Source organism: Onychomys torridus, chromosome 5 (assembly GCF_903995425.1).
Source record: "Onychomys torridus chromosome 5, mOncTor1.1, whole genome shotgun sequence".
Classification (NCBI taxonomy): domain Eukaryota; kingdom Metazoa; phylum Chordata; class Mammalia; order Rodentia; family Cricetidae; genus Onychomys; species Onychomys torridus.
The window spans coordinates 134798092-134822199 of record NC_050447.1 but is presented as its reverse complement, the minus strand read 5'-3'; the positions used below and the strand labels follow the sequence as shown (position 1 = coordinate 134822199).

General features: G+C 45.2%; 1 protein-coding gene across 1 annotated transcript; it reads left to right on the top strand.

Annotated features, from left to right (window-relative positions):
* Window positions 1–669: 669 nt before the first annotated feature.
* Window positions 670–23271, top strand: Fbp1 (fructose-bisphosphatase 1). The gene is made up of 7 exons (XM_036188647.1): window positions 670–890; window positions 14096–14258; window positions 15896–15988; window positions 17550–17690; window positions 18709–18846; window positions 21132–21251; window positions 23019–23271. Exons 1-7 carry the CDS (start codon window positions 721–723, stop codon window positions 23208–23210), a joined length of 1017 nt encoding a protein of 338 aa, XP_036044540.1. The 5' UTR covers window positions 670–720; the 3' UTR covers window positions 23211–23271.
* Window positions 23272–24108: the final 837 nt, after the last annotated feature.

Genomic DNA, 24108 nt, shown 5'->3' with positions numbered 1-24108 from the left:
CTGGCTGTGGAGGTACCTGCAATTATTTCCCCTGCAGAACACACTCGTTGGAAACTAAGGTTCTCAACAATTCTCCAACTTTAGAAATTACGAGGCGGCAACAATTAAGGATTCAGACCAAATGAAGGATAGGGGAATCCACTTCTTAGGAGGTGAGTCAGAAGAGACAGGTGACAGGGTGCAGGGAGGTGATCAGAGAGCGGTTGGTAAGCACTGAAACAAACCAGCTTGGGCTCCACCAGTTATGCAAGGAAAGTAACTGAATTAGTTACTCACCCCGCTGGATTTGCTTTGTATTTTAAGGGGGGAAAGTCCACCAGGCCTTACTCTTTTGCAGGTTATTGCGGGGATCGAAGGCAATCACCATGCAAGTAGCCCAGAGGAATGCTGCACAATGCAGGTGGGGCTGTGGGGCAACAGAGGAGGAAGTGGCAATGTCAGCGTGGCATCTAGGGGAGGGTGCATAGAAAGGAGGGAGGGGAAGGTTAGGAGGATCTTGGCCGGTGAGCAGAACAGTCAATTGGGTGGAGGCAGGGAGCAAGGAGGTGTTTCCTGGGACAGGGGCGGAGACCTGATGGCTATAAGCAAGCTCCCGAGGCCTCAAGTTCATTGAGGTTCGGCAGACACTGGGCGGCTTTCAGTAAGTACTCCCGCTGTGACCATCACCTGTGGACCCTACCTGCCTGCACCTGCAGCCTGCACTTGTATCAGGCCCTAGCAATGGCGGACCAGGCACCCTTCGACACGGATATCAACACCCTGACCCGCTTCGTCATGGAGGAGGGCAGGAAGGCTCGGGGCACCGGCGAGTTGACCCAGCTGCTGAACTCCCTCTGCACAGCCATCAAAGCCATTTCGTCTGCAGTGCGCAAGGCGGGCATCGCACAGCTGTGAGTTAGACCTCTGGTGGCTGTGTCTGGCCTATTAGAGTGCCTGTGTGTCTGCCTTTCTGGACCCCCTGATGGTAGCCAGCGTGCCCCTTTGACGCCTGAGATTCCTGTCTCTTGCCCTGCTGCACACAGCCTTCATTTTCTTCCTCCTGGTGATAGAGCAGGCACCCTGGGAGGGCTGTCTTACAGGTGCACAACTGCTCTAGCCCTCCTCTGGTCTCAACTCTCCTTGCTGCTCTTCCAAGCCTCGTGGTAAAAGTGGGTCACTTACTAGCTGCCCACCTGCCAGCACCGGCACCTTCTTCCCCATTTCTCTTTTAACCCCTGTTACTCTCTTTGGAATTTCGGCCCCAAGTTCAATTTCTAATCCAATATCACCCTCAACCTAGACTAGTTTCGTTAAGCGTCTGGGAAGAAGCAGATGCCCAGCGAAGTCTGGCTGTCCACATGGTGCCCTTGGCACTCCCTCTTTCTGGGGCTAGCTGCAGAGACTCACCTTGTGAGCAACAAACCCCCTCCCTATTTGCATTAATGCCATGAACAGATCTTGCCCAATTAGTGAAGAACTCAAAGACAGGGCAGAAGTAATAGATTGCTTTTGATGGAGCCAAGGAATGGATCTCCTTCTTCTGAACCATTTGGGACCTTGATATGTGGACCCTCCTTCAGGGGCATTTGGGGAGGATTTGAGATTCTGCTTTTCCAATAAGTTTCCTTGTGGTGGGTGATTATTATTATTATTATTATTATTATTAGGCTTTTTGAGACAGGGTCTCGCTATATAGTTCTCACTGTTCTGGAACTTACTATGTGTCGACAGGCTGACTTTGATCCCACAGAGATCTGCCTGCCTCTGCCTCCTGGGATTAAAGATGTGTACCACCACACTTGGCATGGTGGGTGATTTTAATGCTCTGATCTATAGTTCATACTGTAGGTAGTAGGAAGTGAAGGAACATGGAGTCTCAGAGACACCTTCTTTTTTTTAAACTATACAACTCTTTTTTACTTTGTTCCAGTCTGAGCACATGTTTGGTATCTAACTGGTCCACATACAACTGAATGGAACCTGGGTGTTCAGAATATCTGTATACTTCCTTAATATTTCTCATGCACATGAAGAATGCAGAAATGCTATGTGAGGTTTGTTGCTAACTTGAGCATATAATCCTTTGAAATGCATTTTTTAAGTATCCTCCAACAATACGACATGTGTTATTTATTTCTTTATGCATCTGTTTTTCAAAACCTGTTTCTGCTGTGTGACTTGGTTGATATAATTCTTAAGAACAAAGCATCTGGCCACATTTACTTTCAGATGCCAAACAGGGCTAGCCTTGCTAGAGAAAGCTAGAAACCGCTATGCTAGAGGTGAGGACTCCTTCACTATTTTGTTTTTGACCCTAAGGAATCTTTCAGCAAGCACACACAGATAAAGTCCCACTTCATGTTAAATCTATAGTGCACAGATTTAACTCTCTGAGGACCTGGGGGCTTTGTAAGAGACAGTAGTTGGCATTTTTTACATTATTTTAAAGTGCACCAGTGCTTGTCACAGTTCCAGAGAGACTTAGGAACCCTAAATCTGCTGTGAGACTTTTTAACTAACCTCATATAATAGAGTGGGTTTTAGTAGAAGGTGCTAGTTTTGGCACAGAAGAGAATGTGTACTAATAGACTAGACAGTCATGACATCAGTTTTGAAAATATTATCACAGATTCCTTAAGGATTTGTACCCATTGACAAAAACACCAAGCCATTCAAAAGATATGAAGGAAAAAGAGGCTTCCCCCCAACCCATGCCAAATTTTCAGGGTACCCACTGCTAACTGTTGTTGATTATTTTCTCAGAGGGTTCTTTATGCTAAAGTAAATGTCTATATGAACATGCATTTACACATTCCTATGTAGCTAGCAAACAAAATGGGACTGTATTTGCCATGTTTTTCTCTAATTATGTAATGAAAAATTCTCTGCCATCAGGGTGTGACATCCTTCACCTTCTTTTAAACTGCTGCATGGTGTTTCACTGAGCAGACATCTCATGAGTAATGAAACCCTTCTGCAGTTTTGTGGCATTTAAGTCCTCACTACTCTGGTTATTACAGTGATAGAATAGGTGTTGATGATGGTTTCATGAGTAGCTGATAGGGAGAAGTTGAATTCTTGTGGGACAGGGAGCATGTAACTATTCACAGTATGACATGCAGTCAGACTACTAGCAGACAGACATGATCTTGACAGGCCTCCAAATTATATTCATTTGTTCTTTGAAGTGTTGAATAAAGTGCCAGTGTGCCTTCAAAGAGCTTATTAATCCTACCAATTAACCCTAGAAGAGCATGCACCCAAAGGGATGGGGTGGTTGCAGATCTTGCAAGAACCTCATCTAGACTGGTTTCCAAAGCTCAGCCTGATGTCTCACAGGGAGTCAGAAGAGTTGTAATTACGGATCATGTTGCTACCCTGTCTCAGTCAACCTTAAAGTTGCCACTGTTGCCATTTCCATGGTTCCTAATTATATGATATCTTGAGACAGCATCTCATATAGCCCAGGTCAGGTTCTGTGGAAGGGAAGGCTAGAGGTATGGAGTTAGAGGAGAAAGCATGGAAAATGGGTGCAAAAGATGGAGTGACTAGAGCTATAGTTGCAGAGAAGGCAGCGGAAGGACCTGGCAAAGGTAAAGTGTGGATTGAATTTGAAAGGCAATGGGGGTTGTTCTCAAAGAGCTGGTTCTAGCAAATAAGAGTAGAATCATTCTATCAAACATGAAAGCAATACAAAACTCCAACATGGAATTCCAAGGAGGAGTTGACTTCTAGAGGCTGGGGAGCAGTGAGGGAATGTGGAATTTTGGAAGCCTTAGCTTAGGCTATTGCAAAAACATACAGTCATATTCTGAGGGCATCTAAGCCACTGGACTTGGCACACTGGCCCTGAGAATGTCACAACTGGATTTAGAAGAGCAGGGACATGCAGAACCAAAGAGCCCATTTCAGAGAGAAGGAGCTGGACTTAGATTACTGGGCTGACATTTAATTAATGTGGTGATATGGATGGGTGGTGAAGCAAGTGTGAGTCTCAGTTTCCCCTCTTGTAAGATAGGGACAACTGTTCTTCAACTTTAGAGTGTTGTGTGAAGATGAAGGAGCTTACTAATCACATACTGATATCATAACTGCTTTCCTGAAGACTTTTATTTATTTCTTTTGTAAATTGTTTTCTTTGTGCTTTGCCTTCATTCTATTTTGCAGCCACCCACATGCATATCAGCTGGAATATATTCCAGGCTACAACATCTGGAGAGAGAGAGAGAGAGAGAGAGAGAGAGAGAGAGAGAGAGAGAGAGAGAGAGAATGAATGTGTGTGTGTAGGTCACCAAACCTTTGCTGCTGTTTCTCAAAGGGTATCTGCCTTGTTTGTTGAGACAGAGTTTTTCCTCATTGTCCTGGAGTTCACTTACTGATTAGGCTAGGCAGGCTTGTCAGTGAGCTCCTGGGATCTGCCTGTCTCTGCCTCCCCAGTACTGAAATTACAATTGTGTGCTACACCATGCTCTGTTTTTAAAACCCAGGTTCTGGGGATTGAGTTCAGAAACTATGATTGTATGGCAAACACATTACCAATTGAGCTGTCTCCTTAGCTCTCCAGAAATGTTTCGTTTTTATATATGAGATCTTCCTTGTTTGATGGAGGAAAACTATAAAGAAATTCAGCTTTAAGACTGGAATTGTGGGATGGCTAATGCGTGCTTACACTTGTCTTCACATTTGCAGAATTTGTGGCACAAAACTACTTAGAAGAGTACCAGATTCTCTTTTGTTTCTTGGCTTATCTGCACCATATGACTTGAGTGCATTGCAAATCTCATTCCAGGGCAGATTCAGAGCTGGCCTCATACCCTGACATCTGTCCATCTGCAACCTGCATGAACAAAAGCCAGGGTTGGGGTTTGTGACCCTGAAAAGAGCTTGATTGGCACATCTTCCATGGTTTTCTGAACTAACCCTTGGATTTCCCCCCCTGGGTGAATGGTTGGTCATTTACCACAGGATGAATCAATAACAGGGTGGAGGTGGAGTTACCTGGGATTTCAGTGATAAGACTTAAATCATAATCTCCCTCCCCTTGTCTTTGGTTAGATGTTCTGAAAACTAGTATGGTCCTCCTGCATGCTGCCAAAGGTGCTGCTGCTCACAGCTCTGGTGTAGACTCTGGGAGAAGGGAAATGGCCTGTCAGTCAGGAAGTCAAAGATGTCATATAGGGCTTGTCAATTGTGTGGCATGCCCTGGCTTCAGTCTTGCTGTTCAAGGCCAAGGCTGCAGCTCAGTGGAAAGTGCTTATCTAGCACAGAGGCAGGAGGATCAGAAGCTCAAGGTCACCTTAGGATACATAGACTACATGAGAAATCCCCTCCCCGACAACTCCATCCAAATTCTAGCTCTGACAGACCTGGGTTGCTCTCAACTGTGGTCAAAGAAGCTTATTTTTGCAGCAGTTGGTGGAGAGATGCATAACTGGGCAAACTCCTGAGAGTAAGAGATTACAGCATCTATATTAATTCTCCTACCACCAAGACTCAGGGAAAATCTTAGAAACAAGAAAGAATGTAAGATCTGGAGAGAGAGGGAGGAGTGCAGCAAAGAACTGTTTTCTAGACATAATATGGCTATAATGAACCCACAGCAACTGTGGTTCCCTGCACAGGATCAAGCTAGGTGACATCCCAGAATAGATCTCTGGCCCTGTCCTTCACTGAGGGGCTATTGGCAATGGATATTTGCTAGAAGAGACTCATTCTGTTTGGAAAATGTAGGACTGTAGACTTCACATGATCCAGTGGATAGCCTCACATCCACGCATGTGTGGGTACAGCATTAAGTAGGCTTAGAGGAAAAAAATAACAAAGACATGAAGTCAGAAGGAGCATTTTGGGGGATGTGGGGAGAGCCGATAGCTGTAGATATGCTCATATTTCATTGTATACATGTATGAAATTCTCAAAAATAAAGAAAAAAATTAAAAAGCAAAGCTGCTGAAGGCCTCACTTCTTCTGGGAACATCTTAAGTCTGCCTATAAAACACCAGAGGCTTCATGGCCAAGGAACAGCTCCCGCCATGTTGGAAACCATATGCAAACTTTTAATAAAATATCAATACTTAATCCAAATTTCCAAAGATTTAAACATATTGAGAAAATTAACCCACATTTTAAGGAATTCCATATTCTATTAATGAAAATAGTTTATACTTTTGAATTTTGAGTTTGACACTGGAAGTAAAAGATGAGATATGCAAAGCACTTCTGAAGCCGGTTGTAGTTCACAGGCTGCAGAGGGAGAATGTTTGTGTCTTTGGAAGTCCAAGTCTTGACTATACATTTTCCCGACTCACTGCTTGAGATGAAGGGCCAGCTAATTTGAAGGGAATTGAAGTGCCATAGGACCTCAACGGCACTGTTTTTTCCTTCCTGCCATTTACTTGTGATAGCAATCCTGTGTTGGCCATCCTCGGCAAATGTGGTTTAGAACTGGTCTCTCACCCACCCAGCACCAATCATTTGCTTAGTGGATGCCTCTGGAAATTTTAAGAACAACCTTGCCTGTCACTTTAGGGAGTCAGAAATGCCAAAGGACATGTCTCTAGACCAGGTGTGTCACACTCCCCGTTTCTGGCTAAGTCCATCAGGTTGAGCTTAGCCAGGGAGTTTGGACAGATCATCAGGAACCACTTACTTGGTCGGAGGAACATACAGAATTTTAACGTAGGTCTTTGTGCTGCAGACTCCTTGCTAGGACTCACTTTGCTTCTAAGCATGGGCGTGCTAATGCTGAAAGAACCAGGGGTAGGGTAGGAGTAAGACGATAATACATCTTGAATGTCTGTCTCTACATGGGCATCATTTAGAGCCTCTGATCTTTATCAACTCATTCTTCATCCTCCCCACACACTATGAAGCTGTTCATCTGTATTCCCATGTTATAGTTGAAGAATCAGAGGCCAGAGGTATGAAGTGCCTTGCACAGGGCTGCTAAGTGTGTAGTAGAGCTGGGATTAGAATCCTGGTGATCTGGAGCTCCAGCCTGTGGCTTTGACTGCCGCCTCTTTTGTTCCGACAAGCTGATGGGCAGGAAAAAACACTGCCCTTGCCTACACAGTTTTGTGCACATTGTTTTTTAAACATTTTACTTATTTGTTGTGTGTGTGTCTATGTATGTGTATGCATGCATACTATGGTATGTATGTGGAGGTTGGAAGACAGTTTGCTAGAGTCAGTTCTCTCCAGCCACTATGTGGGTCTTGGGGACTGTGTTGAGATGGTCAGACTTGGCAGCAAACACCTCTATCCACTGAGCCATCTCCTCAGCCCACGAGGCACACTTTGATGGAGGGGTATGCTCATGCACAGTGGCTTTGTGGTGGACTAGGGCTCAGATGGCAGAGTTAGGAAGGGGAGATGTTACTGACACCATTGAGTTTAGAGTTCTTGGAGCTTCTGGTCCATTTCTGAATTCATCTACTCAAAACATGTTTATGGAGCACCTGCTGCTCATTGGTTTTGCTCCTGGAGCTAAGGATATGAGCTAAAGGAAATATGCTTTTATTTAGGCTCAAGAACTGTGAATTTTCAGTTGTGTAAGGTCAGTTCCTTTAGCAAATACCATTGTTGTGTGATATTTTGTTTGTGTTCTGACAAATAAAGCTTGCCAGGAGATCAGAAGGTGCAGCTAGCCACTAGTTAACCATAGAGGCCAGCCAGTGGTGGCACACACCTTTAATCCTATCACTTAGGAGGAGGAAGCAGGAAGATCAGGAGTTCAAGGCCACTCTGGGCTATATGAGATTGAACCAGTCTAAAAGAGAAACAGAGCCTGTCAGTGGTGGTGCATGCCTTTGATCCCAGCACTTGGGAGATGATTTAATCTCAGCACTAGGGAGGTGGAGACAGGAATATAAGGTGGGTAGAGACAGGATCTTGGCCCATTCAGTCTGGGATTTTGTAGAGGTATGGAGTTTCTAGTGACTGTTGCTCTGCTTCTCTGATATTTCAACTTTCACCCTAATGTCTGACTCTGGGTTTTTATTTAATAAGCCTAATTAGGATTACTCTTCATAACATCATCATTTACCTTGCACCCCTGATCCCTGCCTCTAGCTTCAGACTTCACCAGAAGTGAAGCAGGCTGCTGCATCCCCAGGTAGAGGCCTGTAGCTGGAGAGCTTCACTCCAGGTGCCACCAAGCCCCTGCGGTCCCACAACCCACGTATAAAATAAACACACAGACACTTATATTATTTAAACTGCTTGGCCATTAGCTTAGGCCTACCATTGCCTAGCTCTTACTCTTAAATTTAGCCCATTTCTATTAATCTATACTTTGCCTTGTGGCTCGTGGCTTACCAGTACCTTACATCTTGCTTTTCATAGCGGTGGCTGGCAGCGTCTCTCCACCCAGCCTTCCATTTCCCACAGTTCTCCTCCTCCTTGTCCTGCCTACCCTATCCTTCCTGCCTGGCTACTGGCCAATAAGCACTTTATTTATTTTAACCAATCAGAGCAACACATTTGACATACAGTACATCCCACAGCAGAGGCCTATCTGAAAAGTCCTTAGGCTGGCCCAGCTAGTCAAGATAGAATGCAGAGATTTCAAAATAGGTAAGTTACTATGTTGTGTTGGTCATTGTTATCCTTTTTAGTCTCAAAAGTCCTAACTCTGAGATGTGGGCAAGTCTACTAGGGCTTGAACTCAGAGCCCTCTGCATGCTAGGAAAGCCCTCTAAAACTGAGTACATCCCCAGGCCTTGTTTTAAATATTTGAATGCCAGCTATAGTCCACATATATCTAAACTCAGATTAAATGGGCTTGACACCTGAGGTTCAGGGTTCTGGGTTTTGGTGTGCAGGCAGCTTGGTTGCAGCTGGATAGGATGTTTAAATTCTGTTACCCACATTAGTGGCCAGTGGTGCTCAGGTCTGGTCAGGCACCCCATCTTTTGCTTTCTGCCTACTGCTTCCCAGGGAGTCATCAACCACATTCCTTTTTGTATTCATTGTGCTTTAATGTTTCCCCTTTGAGACCCAATAAAAGAGAGCTGGGGAGCAGCTTGAGATGTTGCTTTTCTTTCCTGATGTAACTCCCATTAGTATAAGAAGAGCCATGGCCCCATAGGAGCAACTGCTACTGACTTCAGTTCTGCTGGAGGCTATAGAAGGGGCAGAGCCTAGACATATCTGCTTTGCTGAGGTCCTTGCTATCTTCATTTTCTGTGCTCACATGTCTCTCATTGGTATCAGGGCCCAGATGGCCCCAGGCAAAGCTTCTGTGGTTGGAAAACTCCATTTTCCACCTTGTTCTGGTCCCAGAGAACCAAAAGGGAGCCAGGTGGTGTGAGAGGCTTCATCCCAACAAGGGCTATTAGTGCTGTCCCCTCCTAGTCACAAAGGCTGGTGTGGAAGCTCCCTGCAGAGCAGGAGGGCTCTGGGATTCCCCAGCCCTCCTGAAGCCTGACTGAAGTTTTGGTTGAGGGAACATAGCTGATTCGTTCCCTAAGCCCTGCTTCGGTGGGTCAGACAGAAGCCCCAGGAGCCAGTGTGTTGTTTCTGTTGGTGGGCATCACTGCTCTCCATTAGTGGAAACCCCTGTCAATCTATCCGTCCAGGCTTTGGGGAGGGATGGACCAGCAGCCTGTAGAGACCAATGGTTTCTAGAGGATTGGGCAAGGGGGTGTGGAGCTAGAATTTCATGAAGAAGATAAACTTCATGTGTGTGATGGTTAATTTTCATGGTCAGCCTGACTGGATATAGAATCACAGGGGAAGGGTGAGGTACGTTTCTGAGTGTGTTGGGGAGGACATTTCTGGAAAGGACTAACTGAGGTGGGATGTGGGTGGCACCATCCTGTGAGCTACAGCGTGGGTGGTCTGAAAAGAAGCCAGCTAAGTGCTGGGGCTCCCCTGCTCTCTTCTTCCTCAACCTGGAGTGCAAAGCCACAGCCTTCTTCAGTCAGGCTCAGACCATGGCACAGGCTACCAAGCAGCCATGGCTGGGACTCTCTAAAACTGAGTTCTCCTAAGTTGTTTCTTTCAGATACTTGGTTACAGCTACATTCGAGCAGCTGATACAATGTGCTCTTCAGTCCTTTACTTCCCTGAGGGCTTATTTATTTAATGTGTTTGTACATGTGTGCACTTTTGGCATGAGTGTGGAAACACAAAGATAATGTGCAGGGGTCAGCTCTTTCCTCACGTTGTCAGGGTTGGCAAAAAGTACCTTTACCTGCTGAGCCATCTTGCTGCTCCCTTGAGAGTGTTTTTAAGGGATTTTTTTTTCTCTCTGGCAAACCTACAGAAGCCTGAAATTCTGGCTTTTCACTGGCCAGTTAGTTGTTCCTCCGAAACAGCAGCCCTTCTGAGGAGCCCCCAGGAGTGTGGTGAGGGACTGTCACTGACTAGAGGGATGCTGTGTGTAGTAGAGAGAAACGGAGGCCTGCTTGGCTCAGGCACTCAGCTGTGGGTCAAAGGTGTCCAGCTACAATCCATACATTGCTCCTACCACCATGACAGTGTTATTGCCTGGCAACTGGAAATCCACTCTCCTGAGCCCAGTGTCTACCTTCAAGTCACATTGCTGTGCTTCTTTGTGAGTTATTTTAGTACCTGGGCTTAAAGGAGGAAGCCCTCACACTTCGTGTCTTAGAGACGTTGTGCAGTGAATAATCTTTGAGTTTGGAGGTTTCTGGAAAGGACTGTCCTTCTAGAAGAGGCAGGCCCTCACCCGGGGCAAAGAAGGGCTCTAAAGGAAGATGGAGGAGCAGTGTCACCCAGTGGCTGCCACATGAAGATGAATGGGGGTCCTGTAGGTGTTGAGTGAGATTGGTACCTCAGTGCAGGGATAAGGACAGTCTCCATACTGCTCAACCCTGTGGAGTCTTATCTGGCCCACAGAACTCTCATCATAGACAGGCAGCAAACCTCTGTGACCCTTGGCTTCCTGAATGCTGGCTTCTCTGTGACCCCAGGGTCAAGCTCTCTCGACATCTTGGAGCAAGTGTGCACTACAGGCTTGACTTATCAAGTCACCTCTGCAGATATCACTGAAAACTCTTGTAGCTCAGGACAAGATGTATGATGCCAGGCCTCATGTTATTTATGGTTTGGTCAAGTATTGAAGATGAATGCTCAGAAAAGTCAGCTGAGTGGATCAAGGACTCTCTTTTATTGCATCTCATGAACTTCCTGGATCCAGGCATTATGGGAGAAAGGCCCCACAAGTTTTAAAAAGATGCTTCTTTAGATTTTTACACAGTGTGAAGCCTCTTACTTCTGGAAACGCAGAAAAGCAGACTATTTTCTCGGAGGAGTTTGTACCTTTGCTTTGCAGTTATAGCTGACTGGTTCAGGGTTCTTCAGGTATTTTGGGTATCTTCTCTTTCTTAAAAAGTAAAACAACAGGGGCTGGGGATTTAGCTCAGTGGCAGAGCGCTTGCCTAGCAAGCTCAAGGCCCTGGGTTCGGTCCTCAGCTCCGACAATAAAAGAAAAAAAAGAAAAAAAAGTAAAACAACAACAAAAACAAAATAAAACAACCAACCAAACACTAAATTCCAAGCAGTTTGAAGACTGGCATTGAGTGCTTTCTTGATCACCCAGATTAGTTCCCTACCCTGCTACCTGACTTCTGTCCCTCTCTGACTATCACACTCACTTGGAAACAGCCATTTTCTGGCTTGTCTTTCCTCACTGCAATGTTAAGCTCCCTGAGGCAAAGGGGCCTGGTCTGTCCTGTTCAGCACTGCAGCCCTAGTTGAGTAAGTCCCCAGGAAGTTATCTGTAGATTTTATGAAGGCTTAGTTTTTTAAGTAAAAGGCACTGGGGTAGAGGAGTAGGTGGGACTGGGACCCATGGAAAGGAGGTCCATCCTTCCCACAAGTTGTGGTTTGCTGCGGTGTGAATTTTAAGGGATCATGTGCTGGGAACCTAGTCTCCAGTATGCTGGTGGTGTTGAGAAGTGACAGTGTCTTTAAGGGGTTGGGGCCAGTGGGAGGTGGCATGCTGCCCCTCCCCCTCACACTGGCTTCTTGTCTCACTTGTGATCTGTCCTTCATCCAGGCACTCTAGCTAGCCATGGATGTTATCTACCAATGAGGTGATGCAGACAAAGGGTTGTTGTTACAGCTGGTGCTGGGTTTGTTCCTTCCATCTCCCTCATCAAAGCAGCTCAGTATTACTTCAGGTTCTTCATCATAGTTGTGGCAAACTATGGCACAGTGTCTGTCTGCAGGGCCCGAGCCCTCTGCTTGGGGCTCTTCTTTCCTTGGTCCCCATGTCTCAGGCTCCCCAGAATGGTTCCTATCAATCTGTGTTCCCTATTTTCCAGGTTAGAAGGGAGTGACAGTGGCTGATGCTGACAAATAAGCCAACCAGGCCTTTCGCTTGGTGCCCAGAATGTGCTGAGCTCTTTGTGTGGTTTTCTAACGGCAGCCTCACGTGGAAGATACCATTCCCTCTGTGCACATGTGAGAGGAGAGGGAGGCTCAGAATCTAGGGATTCGCAGAGCTGAGCTCTGCATGGGGGACTGTGGTTGGCTTCTGTCCTCACTTGTCAGCGCTGTTCCCCTTCTGAATCAACGGTGGCTTCAATGAAGGCAACTGCAAGCTAGAGGGAGGAAACCTGTCACCATGGGGCCAGTGAAGGAGGAGTGCCAGGGATGGTGACCCCTACCAAGTATGGAGGTACCCTCTTCCACCAGTGTGGACTTCAGAGGAACAAAGACGAGACAGACTGCCAGTCTACATGCTGCTTGGTCTTAGTGAGGAAGGAGTGGCAAGGCAGAGAAGGTGGAGGGGCCAGAGGGCAGGACACTGTTTTCCAGGCTAGAAGGGGTGACAACAACAGTGGTTGATGCTGACAAATGAGCCAACCAGACCTTTTGCTTGGTCACTTCTAGACCAGGCTATGCTTTGCCCAGCCATGCAGAAGCAAGTTGGGTTTCAGGGGAAAAATATGTTTTCAACAGTTGAAGCAAGGGGCTAGGGCTGCAGTTCAGTGGGTCCAGTGCTTGCGTAGCATGCACAAAGCCCTGGGTTGGATCCTCAGCTCCTAAGGTTAGGGTGTGGAGGTGGAGGCAGGAGGATCAATCAGTTCTGTTATATAGAGAGTTCAAGGCCAGCTGGGATACTTGAGATGTCTAAAAGAGAAAACAATAACAACAAAAACTAAACAACAACAAAACCAAACAGTTGACACAATCAGTCACTGAAGTACTGACAACCAGTCCCCAGGAAATACAACAGACATCTCAGGGTACCATTGTGCCCCTACCCACTTCCAGCTCTGTGGCTTAACCCTCATATCCTCTCTTCATTGTTTGCCTCCTTCCTGTGTCTTTCTTCAAACTGTATCAATGACAACCTGCCTTCCCATTATTTGAACACAGCCAGGCTGCATTTTGGATGAGCCTCTTGGATTCTGGGAATTCTGCAATGACTTGCAGGTAGCCCACAAAGAAAGTAAGAACTCAAGCTTCTCAATTCTTCCCCTTTGAAGGACTGATGCCATGCAGAGGCTGAGGATCATAAGAGCAGACCCTGTTGGGAGTTAGAGGGTCACTGCCATCCACTCTGCCTGCCTGTGTGGTTTGAAGTCCATGGGTGTTGGCATTCCATCTTTCTCCTCTGTAAAATGAAGTGTGAAATCATTCATTGCTACTTTTCTTTCAGGATGATTTCTGTTACAAGCCAAAGCATCCCCTGGCTTAGCTCACACACCAGGCTCACTCCAACCCAGGATTTCTTGCTTGTTTTTAACTGATGCACTGAACTTTTACATGTAGGGGTAAACACTGGTTCCTCCACAAAATAAACAGCATAAAAGTCACCCATTATTATGTATAAAGCATAGACACAGTAATAAACACACAATGTGAAAACAGGGTAGTGCTCTGTTCATGGGGGACGGAGAGAGAATGTTTTAAAAGGTTTAATAGGGTCACTATAATGACTGGGAAACATGAATCTGACCAGAAACATGTGTGATCTCAGGACTGGAACTGGGTCTTTGGAGTGTCCCAGCTCTGCTCTGCCAACCCTTCCAGGCAAGGCCACCCTGGCATGTCTGTTTTCTTTTTCAGATCCACTCATGCTCGCCCTCAGTGAGGTTCTGGTGGCCTTGGCTTATTTTCTGTGCTTTTCCCCCTCTAGATTTGGCATTGCTGGCTCAACCAATGTGACAGGGGATCAAGTGAAGAAGCTGGATGTCCTTTCCAATGACCTGGTTATCAATATGCTGAAGTCGTCCTTTTCTGCCTGTGTTCTTGTGTCTGAAGAAGATAAACACGCCATCATAATAGAGCCTGAGAAGAGGGTGGGTCTGTGTCTGCAATGCTGAAGGCTTGCATGGAGCTATTTCCCTTCTTGGCTGCATGCAAGATGTGATTTACTTCTCCAAGACAGATTTCTAGGGATTACCCAAGCTCCTTCTGTTTAGTCCTCCTGTCATCTTAAACCTCTGAACTCTGTCCCAGAGGCTCCATTGATCCTGTTCTTTCCATTTCTCCAGGGTATGTCTCCTCCATTCCTGAGTGGTCACTGCTGTGTTTAGGTATCTTCAAAGCCTGTCTTCTGCTAGTTACCTCTTTGATATGACCAATTCCCAGCCTTCATGATAGACCCACTGCCAAGCTGAATTGGCTGCACATTCCAGTGCCAGCTCAGGCAATGGGATTCCCTGGAGGTCAGATTGCTTTGTGAAGGCAGAGAACAAGAGACAGTCAGTGTGACCCAGCATCTAGATCCAGCCTGGCATGCTGTAAAGCTCAATGACAAACAGCTGGGGGTTGTGGAATAACCCTGAAGAAATGTTCAACCTTGCAGAGAGGCTCGGGGACTTCAGACAGGACATGCTGTAGGAGAGTTTGTTCAGCTCTTCTGAGACAATGACAGTTAGTAAAGCAAACCTGAGACCAGAAGCAGTTACACCCACTGCCTTTCCTGGATAGAGGTGAGTTGGGCATGGAAGAGTAGCATTTGGAAAGAAAATCAGAAGCTGATTAAACATTCAGCTTGTGCTGACCTTAGCAAGGGGCAGGAGCCAGCTAAGAGTGACTTGCTCTACAGTCCTTGTAGCAGATCACCACATGTCACAGAAGTCCCCATCTTTTCTGCAGTGTTGGCCAATTTTCCAGCACCCCACCCCTGCTGTGATGTGCCAACACAGTGGCTGCAGTCTCATTTTCCAGTCTGCAGTTTCCTGCATCCATGGAAATGAATTGTTAAGAGCAAGCAGTTGAGGAGTCCTCGGAATCTGGGGCAGAACTTTAAACATTCCCCATACCCCCACATCTAAAGAAGCTAATTGGAGATGGAAAATTCCCAGTGATGAGCTGGTAAGCTGGATCCCCAGAAAAATTTCTCCAATTTGTTGTACACTTGGAGTCACTGACAGAGCTTGGAAGAGCCTGTCCAATGAGCTTGTGAGCTGCAGCTGGCCAGCCCAAGCATGCCACTGATGTTTTGCTCCCACCACAACCCAGGGCCATTTCTCTTAGGAGTCATATTGGGGATATTGTTGAGAAATCTGTGCACTACAATTTCATGTAGCACCTACCAGACAGAGTGACAAATGTCTCACAGGCTTAAGTGCTAAGGACATCTTCCCTTCCCCTAAGGCATCATTTCTTTGCCTTACAAGAAAGAAAAACAAATGACTACTTTTATTTTTCTTTTTTCTTTGGCTGCCAGGACACTCCCAAACCAAAATTATGATTCAGTTATACCAGTGATGTAGGGAGTTATGATTTACTTCTCTGTGTTTTACCACTACATACTTTGTACTCTAAATGATATTTTCTCTGCCTAACATTTAACTGTCTGTCTGTCCATCCATCCTCTCATATCCTTCACTGACAGAATATAAACAAATAAGACTTTATTTCTCACCTTGTCCTTTAGAATTCATTCAGTGTGTACTTACCTTGTTTGCATTTTGTTTTCTTTGTCCAGGGTAAATATGTCGTCTGTTTTGATCCCCTCGATGGCTCATCCAACATTGACTGCCTTGTGTCAATTGGAACCATTTTTGGCATTTACAGAAAGGTAAAGTGTAGTTTACAAAGCCACTGGTTTTGATCAGAAAATGAATGTGGAGCAGAAAGCTGGGGGCTTGAATAGATTCTCAGCAAGGTCTCATTGCCCTGCACATTCTGTGCATGAAAGATCCACAAAACTGTTAAGACACAGTAATAAAATGCTGGTGGAAGAGATCATTTCACTCTTTCAGCCATATCTCTCTTTTACAAAGAAACTGAGATTTAAAAAATGTCAAGACAGATATAGTGACAACTTCCCCAAACCAGCCCAGCCTGTCTTGTTTTCTTCTTTGAGCCAAAAGCTTTTTTAAAAAAGTTATTTTCATACAAAACAGAAAACAAAACCAAACAAATCTTTCCCATGAGATGATTCACCTCTCTCTAGTCTAGTCTTCCTCTAAAAATTGGCAGCATCCTTAAAAACACATTTGGTTTCCATAACTAAGGATGGAATTTTAAAAAGAATGGTTATTTGCCTTCTTGAGGGAAAGGCTTTGTGAATGATCCCACCCATTCTGCTTGACTTTCTCCTCCACCACCTCAAGTCTCTCAAATTGATGGTGCCCACTGTGTGCTCCTTATGGGGCGACATGGAATGATATAACCTAATGTCTGTGGCATTTGTGGCCTCTGAGAGAGGAGAAGAAAGACAATGCTCAGCAAGTGCATTTACCAAATTTACCATTTAGGGAAACCAACTAAAAATTTTCTTTTTCTTTTTCTAACCAACTGCCCAGCCTCTAGCAGCCTCCATTCCCTCTCAGGTTCTGTGAAGCCAGCTTTAAAATATGCCTCTTACTCTGGGCCATGGGGGAGAAACATCAGCAGCATCTGGCCTGTCCTCTAATGACTCCAGAGAGATGCCACAAACTATATTTCTGAGAATTTCTTTGATGTGGGAGTAACTGACCACACTGCTCAGTGAGTGTGTGTTTCTATTGACTGACGGAAGCACACAGAATCGATTCCCCCCTGAGATATTCAGCCCTGCAGCCCTGTGCTAATCTGTTTAAATAATGATAGAAGAAGTAGGTGAAGACAGAGGCCTGTAATCAGGTCTCATTAGTGGAGCTGGCGAGAAGGCATGCTGTTTTTTGGAAGTGATAATGGAGACATGAGGGAATATTACATTAGGAAGATGTGAAGGGGATGTTGATTAGAAAGAAGGATCCTGATGCAGGAAGGCTGTGGTAGTGATGTAACCAGAATGCTACTGTTGTGCAAAGGGAGGCAACTTCAGGGATGCTGCTTGCTTTCCTTAGCAGTGGTTCTCAACCTGTGGGTCAAAACCCTTTTGTGGGTTGAGTATAGGATATCCTGCATATCAGATGTTTACATTAGGATTCATAACAGTAGCAAAATTACCGTTATGTAATAACAGTGAAAGTAATTTTACAGTTGGGTGGTCACCATGACGTTAGGAACTGTGTTAACGGGTCATGGCATTAGGAAGGTTGAGAATCATGGCATTAGAGGAATATGCTACCATGCATCCTGTTGATGGCTGGACTGGAGAAAAGGACCACAAACCAAAATAAAAGTACGTTTTGTTTTCTCTTTTGCTTTAGAAAACTACTAATGAGCCTTCTGAGAAGGATGCTCTGCAGTCAGGCCGGGACCTGGTGGCAGCTGGCTATGCACTCTATGGCAGTGCCACCATGTTGGTCCTTGCCATGGATTGTGGTGTCAACTGTTTCATGCTGGATCCGGTGAGACATCTCTTAGGTTGGGTGCTTGGCTGGTAGCTTTTGACCTTGTGCATAGTGTGTGTGTGTGTGTGTGTGTGTGTGTGTGTGTGTGTGTGTGTGTGTCCCAAGTGTGTGTTGCCCTTGGAAGTCAGAAGAAGATGTTGAATCTCCTGGAGCTGGAGTTGCAGGTGGTTGGAGCCACTCAGCATGGGTGCCTCAAATCTATACTGAGTCCTCTGGGAGAGCAGCAGTGCCAACCATCTCTCCAGCCTCCTTCCTTCCTTTCTCCCTTCCTCCCTTCCTTCCTTCCTTCCTCCTTCCTCCCTTCCTTCTTTCCTTTCTTCCTCCCTCCCTCCCTCCCTCCCTCCCTCTGTTCCTTCCTTCCTCTCTCCTTCTTTTGTTTCTGGTTTTTGTTTTTTTTTTACAAACAACAACAAACCACACACACACACAAGGTATAAAGCACAGCATGGTGTCCTCTGTGAGAGGCAGTTCACTCTTGAAAGGACTGGGGAGTGTGTATGGGGTGTGGCAAATCTGCTGTAAATCAGAATATGGGCCACCTTTGATCCTTAACACAACTGCACTTTCACCTCCCTGGGAGCATGGGCACTTAATAAATAAACTAAGACTGGAGTGGAGGGTGACAACGTAAGTCAAAAGTCTCTGCATGAGGCCTCAGGGGAAAATAAGACAGGTTCAGAGCAAAGTTTAATCTGAGAGAAGGATACAGCTTCTGAAAGCAGTGATATTTGCTGAAGTATCAGCTTAATCTCCTCGTCCTCCTGCTTCAGCCTCTCTAGTATTGGGATTAGAGTTGTGCCCTCTTATGTCTTGCCTTGTAAGCTTTCTTTCTTGTTTTGTGGAAATCATTGGCACTCTTAAACTGTGGCCCCCTTTTACTCCCTCCATCCTTCTCACCACTGGAGACTTTGGCTGCAGTCCCTGCATTGGGATGAAGTGTGATCACAGGCCATGCTATGTTCATGCCTGGAGGAGCTTGCTGGTCACCTGTCTACCTTTCTCCCTTGTTTCAAAGGCCATTGGAGAATTCATTATGGTGGATAAGGATGTGAAGATCAAGAAGAAAGGTAACATCTACAGTATTAATGAAGGCTATGCCAAGGACTTTGACCCTGCCATCGCGGAGTATGTCCAAAGGAAAAAGTTCCCTCCAGTGAGTGAGTAGGCAGGTGGGACTGGTGTGGTATTCATCTTTGGGAGGAATGTCCTTGAGAGGAAAAGGGACACTTGGCATTGAGAAAGGTCTGGACTTCATCTGGGACTCTTGCTTTATGAGTAAATCTGATGTAAATTATCCTGGAGATGAAAGGAGAGGGAAAGGTGGAAACCATAGAATCTAGGTGTTGGGGCTGGAGTGCTTGCTTGGGGACACCAAAATTGGAATATTATTTAGTCTTTATCTTCAAGCAAAATCTAGACAATAAAGTCAACCAGATGAGCTCCTTTCCATCAATAAAACATTTGTATTTCTGGGGCCACTGGACCCCAAGTACTTATCACATGAGGTTTGTACCTTCAGGCTTATGTTCTTGATGAATTTTTGTTTATTGTATTAGGATGGTTGGTGTCAGGCAGGGGAGATGGCTCAATGGTAAATTGCTTGCTTCACAAGTATAAGGACTAGAGATTGGTCCCCCAGGTCCAGCTTACACTAGGCCTGCTTGTCATACCAGTGTAGGGAGGCAGAGAAGGGATTGCCCGAGCAAGCAGTAAGCTAGGACAGCCAAATCAGAAGCTCTGGGTTCACATGAAAGACTGGGTCTCAATATATAAGGTGGAGAATGATGGAAGAAGACGCCAGACATCAACCTCTAGCTTCCACATGCACATACATTCCCACAAACCCATGCACATACAAATGTATACACAACTGCATGCATACCATCACACACACACACACACACACACACACACACACACACACACACACTGGACAGTGTCTACTTTAGTTTAGTATCTTACTACAGAGGTTACTAGTTAGTGAATATGAAGAAGAAAAATGACTGAGTCCAGGGGGTTCTATAGGGGTGTTTGATTTTGCCTTACCATTGCTGCCCTTTCCTGAGGATGAAGCCCACATATTAACATGGCAATCAGGGTCCTCAAAGCTGGCCCCAGGCTTTCTTGATAGCATGATTTTCTCTCCTCTCCCATACACAATCCCTACACACATGCAGGCTGGCATGCCCTGTGGCAACAGCATTTACCTCTATGTTGTTAAGCCCTTGCTTGTACCAAGTCCTCTCCCACAAAACATATGACTTTGCATATGCCTAGTTCTTTAGTTTGATGAAATCTTTGTCAACCTTCCAGTTAAATTTTCATATTGCATGTTCCGTTCCCATAGCCAGAAGCAATCACACTCTCCCTGAGACTACTGCTGGAAGGGTGACGGCTGGAGATATTCAGGAGGTCATGTGCCCATGACTTCCCTTCCTCTTCTCTGGGATTGTCTTAGGGTTTACTATTGTTGTGAAGACACACCATGATCATGGCAACTCTTAAAAAGAAAACATTTAATTGAGGTGGTATAGCAGGATTCTTAAAAGTTCTTATTAATAAAATTAAACCTGAGGCCAGTCATTGGGGTGAATGCTAGAAGATCAGAGAAGCACAACAAGCCATAGCTACCTCACCTTGCCAGTTCCTCAGCTGATCCTGTTTCCTCAGACTGGAAACCTCTGTGTTCTCATCCAAATGAGTCTCAGCTGAACTGTGCTGCTCAAAGCCTAAAAGCTTAACCAGCCAAATGCTGCTAGTTTCTGGTCTTCACACCTTATATATCTTTCTACTTTCTGCCATCACTCCCTGGGATTAAAGGCGTGAGTCACCAGGCTTGGCTGTATCCAATGTGGCCTTGAACTCACAAAGATCCAGAGGGATTTCTATCTCTGGAATTCTAGGACTAAAGGCGTGAGTGCCACAGACTAACCTCTATGTTTAATATTGTGGCTTTTCTGTTCTCTGACCCTAGATAAGTTTATAAGGGTGCACAATATTTTGGGGAAAACAATACCACCACAAGGTGGCTTACTTACAGTTCAGAGGTTCAGTACATCATGGTGGGGAGCATGCAGGCAGTGACACACTTCCAATAGAAGGTGTGACCCAGATTAAAGGTGTGCTCTCCAGCCTCAAGGTCTGGATTAAAGGCATGTGCCATCCAGCCTCCTCATACAAGACCACATTTCCTCCATCAAGGGCACACTTCCTAATAGTGCCATTCCCTATGAGCTTATGGGAGACAAATGCATTTAAACTACCACAGGGATTCTCATTTCATGTCTTAGTTCAGCACCAAGAGAGCATTTTGTAAAATACTTGGTAAATGACTGTGGAACAGAATACGCATCAGGGACACTAAGAGCACACCCTTTATTTTCCATAGCTCTAATTTTTTTTTTTTTTTTTTTTTTTTTGCTGGTCTTAACCTTGTAGGATAATTCAGCTCCCTATGGTGCCCGATATGTGGGGTCCATGGTGGCTGATGTTCACCGAACTCTGGTGTATGGAGGGATCTTTTTATATCCTGCCAACAAGAAAAGCCCCAATGGAAAGGTACGTATATCCCCAAGGAAGTGAGCAAGAAGCAGTGGGTTTTGTTTCCAGCCTGGGGATATGCTTTCCTTAGGTAGAAAGGTCATAGAGCTGATGAACTCTCCTGTGGTTGCTAAAATGTCTATGACAGTCTCTAGATTTGAGGCAAGGCCCAGACTGTATCAACTAAATGTGAAAATGTCTCATGAGGGCCATTCAAAAGCTATGGCAAAAGAAAATTAATGGAACTCTAACAGGGACTAAAAGTGCTCAGTGCTTCCAGGGGGCATGGGTTTGGTTTGCACAGAATGGGTTCCATTCACAGAGAGAGATGAAATAGTCCTGTCTCCTTACCAAGATAGCAAATCAAATATGCATTGCAGAGAGAGGTCTGCTTTGATGGCTCCCAAAAGGCATAAAATAGATGTAGCTAATGAGCTTAGCATTCGCTACTTGGGAAGCAAAGTTGTCTGATGAGGGGCAAGGCTGATGTGGGGAAACCCAGAGCTTCCAGGTGGATTTTTCCACTGACTACACTGGCCATGTTATGGCCAGCTCTCTAGCAAGTCACAGGGCTGGTGTGCCTTCTAATGCTGGCTAGGGGGCATCTGTTGTGTCTTCATGCAAGGCGACAAAATGTTTCTTTTTCAGGTATTCTTTCCTCTTCCCCACCTCTTTTTTTTTTTTGGGACAGTCTCATGTGTGTTAGGCTGTGTAGCCAAAGATGACTTTGAACTCCTGATCCATCTTCCTAAGGCTGGGGAGTGTGAACCACCATGCTGGGTTTTACATAGTACTAAAGATCAAATTCAGGGTTTTGTGTATGCTAGATAAGCAGTTATAGCAACTGAGCTACATATCCAGCATCTCTTTTTTATATGAAAGAAGAAATAGGAGGAACAGTGCCCTTAAGATGTCAGGAACTGAGATTGTGGCTTTGATGGGTCTGTTCACGACTCATGGTGTCTGCTTCACTGAAAGCATTGTTCTTTGTTCTTTTAGCACACCTGTCTTGCTGTAACAGTCCAGAAGTGTTCAGCTAACTTACTTTATTGCACTTTTCTCAAGTGATTCACTTTCTTTTTCTGTGATAGAAATGTGGAGGTGCCTCCCCCTTTTCAAGTTTTCAAGTCTGGCCCTGATTTCCATATGGAAACAGAGTCAGGAAATACTAGCAAAGTCTGTCTGCTCTACAGGCCAACTGCATGAAAATGTGCTCAATAAAAAAATTAATATTCACAAGCAAACATCAAGATATATGGCAGACAAAATCCCAACCCTAGAGCATTAGGAGGCTTTCAAGAGGAATGCACAGGGCTGTGGACAATAGTACACTGTTTGGAGGAGCCAGTCTGCCTTCCAGATGTCTGCATCCAGACACCACTGTGGATTTTTAAAAATGCCTTTAAAACAGACAGAGCTCCATCCAACACACACGGAATCACTCATTAAGTCCAGTCTCTGGCTGTAAAGAGTTGGGAACTGTTAGTACTGCCAAAATGTCACTCTGTCCCAAATCCAGGTGGTCTGCCTTATGTTTGCATCAGGTGGCTGGCTAGCTCTGGCTCCATGAATGGTTTTATTCAACCAAATAGCTAATGGTTTTGTCTCAGATACATTGTGGGAGCACTGAGGGAACTTTCCTAATTGAGAAGGAGAGAGGGAGAGAGTATCAGTTACTATGGAAACTCCCACGAGCTCTGCAAAGCTTTACAATAGAACAAATTCCCCCACCCTGATGGTAACACCTTCGAGCTGAAGACCTTGGTCTCTGGTCTTGTTTTCTAGCTGAGGCTGCTGTATGAGTGTAATCCTATGGCTTTTGTCATGGAGAAGGCAGGAGGACTTGCTACCACAGGAAAGGAATCAATATTAGACATCATTCCCACTGACATCCACCAGAAGGCACCAGTCATCATGGGGTCTCCTGAAGATGTACAGGAATTCCTGGAGATCTACAAGAAGCATGCAGCCAAGTGAAGGCTGCCTTTGCCTTTGCCTCAAAGCAGAGCCTTTTATCTGGACTTGCAACCTCAAGTGGCACTACCCCATTCTGACTGTGTGTTGTATATTCCTAGACAACAGACCTAACAGTGTGGGTAGTTTCACAGTTCAATGCATTGCAGTGCTCAAGACTGCCTCATCCGCATGCCATAATGCCATTGTAACAAGTAATAAGTATTTTGAGGAGGAGAAGGAGAAATAAACACATTCTTACTTTATATTTTTTGTACTTTGTGTCAACAGATTATTAGACAAATCATCTAATCTCTATAACAGCTGCGTAAGTGTAATGCTATGTTGGGTTCATTTTATCCAAGATGAAATGGAGAACTGAGGGTTGATGAAATCTGGTGAAGGTCTCCAGCCAGTGGGTGGTAGGCAGGGCTGGGAGCTGAATCTAGGCATCCTGGTCACTAAACTCAGTTAATGTCACTTCTTATATGTGCAGTCCTGTTCAGTTTTGGCTGTCTCTGCCTTTCTAGAAATTAATGAATATCTGGCTTCTCAACCTCCTGCTGGTATCTATAATGACCCAAGACAAAAATGACAGTTTATGTTACTATTCAATGGTTTTTTTTTATGCAAGAATGGCATTGAACAACAAAGCTGTATAATTTCTAGGGAGGTCTAGTTGTCATAATAAAAATGATTGACCATAAGAGCTAAATTTATGGAAATAGGCTGTGTGCCAAGCAGATACTTTTTGGGTCAGGGGGCTTTCCTGAGAGGACCTGCCACAGCTGGTCCTGTGCAGATGGAGCATAGTGAGAAATACACCTGTTTGGCACACAGTCTATTCTGCACATGATTCATCCCTTTCTGGATCAGAAGTTCAAGATCATGGTAAGTTATATCAGGTGTTAGGAATTCTGTA

Excerpts from the sequence above, each read along its gene's own strand:
- Fbp1 (XM_036188647.1), top strand. The coding sequence starts at position 721 with ATGGCGGACCAGGCACCCTTCGACACGGATATCAACACCCTGACCCGC. Across the intron at positions 14,259-15,895 it reads TAATAGAGCCTGAGAAGAGG|GGTAAATATGTCGTCTGTTT; the intron begins GTGGGTCTGTGT and ends TTCTTTGTCCAG. Across the intron at positions 17,691-18,708 it reads ACTGTTTCATGCTGGATCCG|GCCATTGGAGAATTCATTAT; the intron begins GTGAGACATCTC and ends CTTGTTTCAAAG.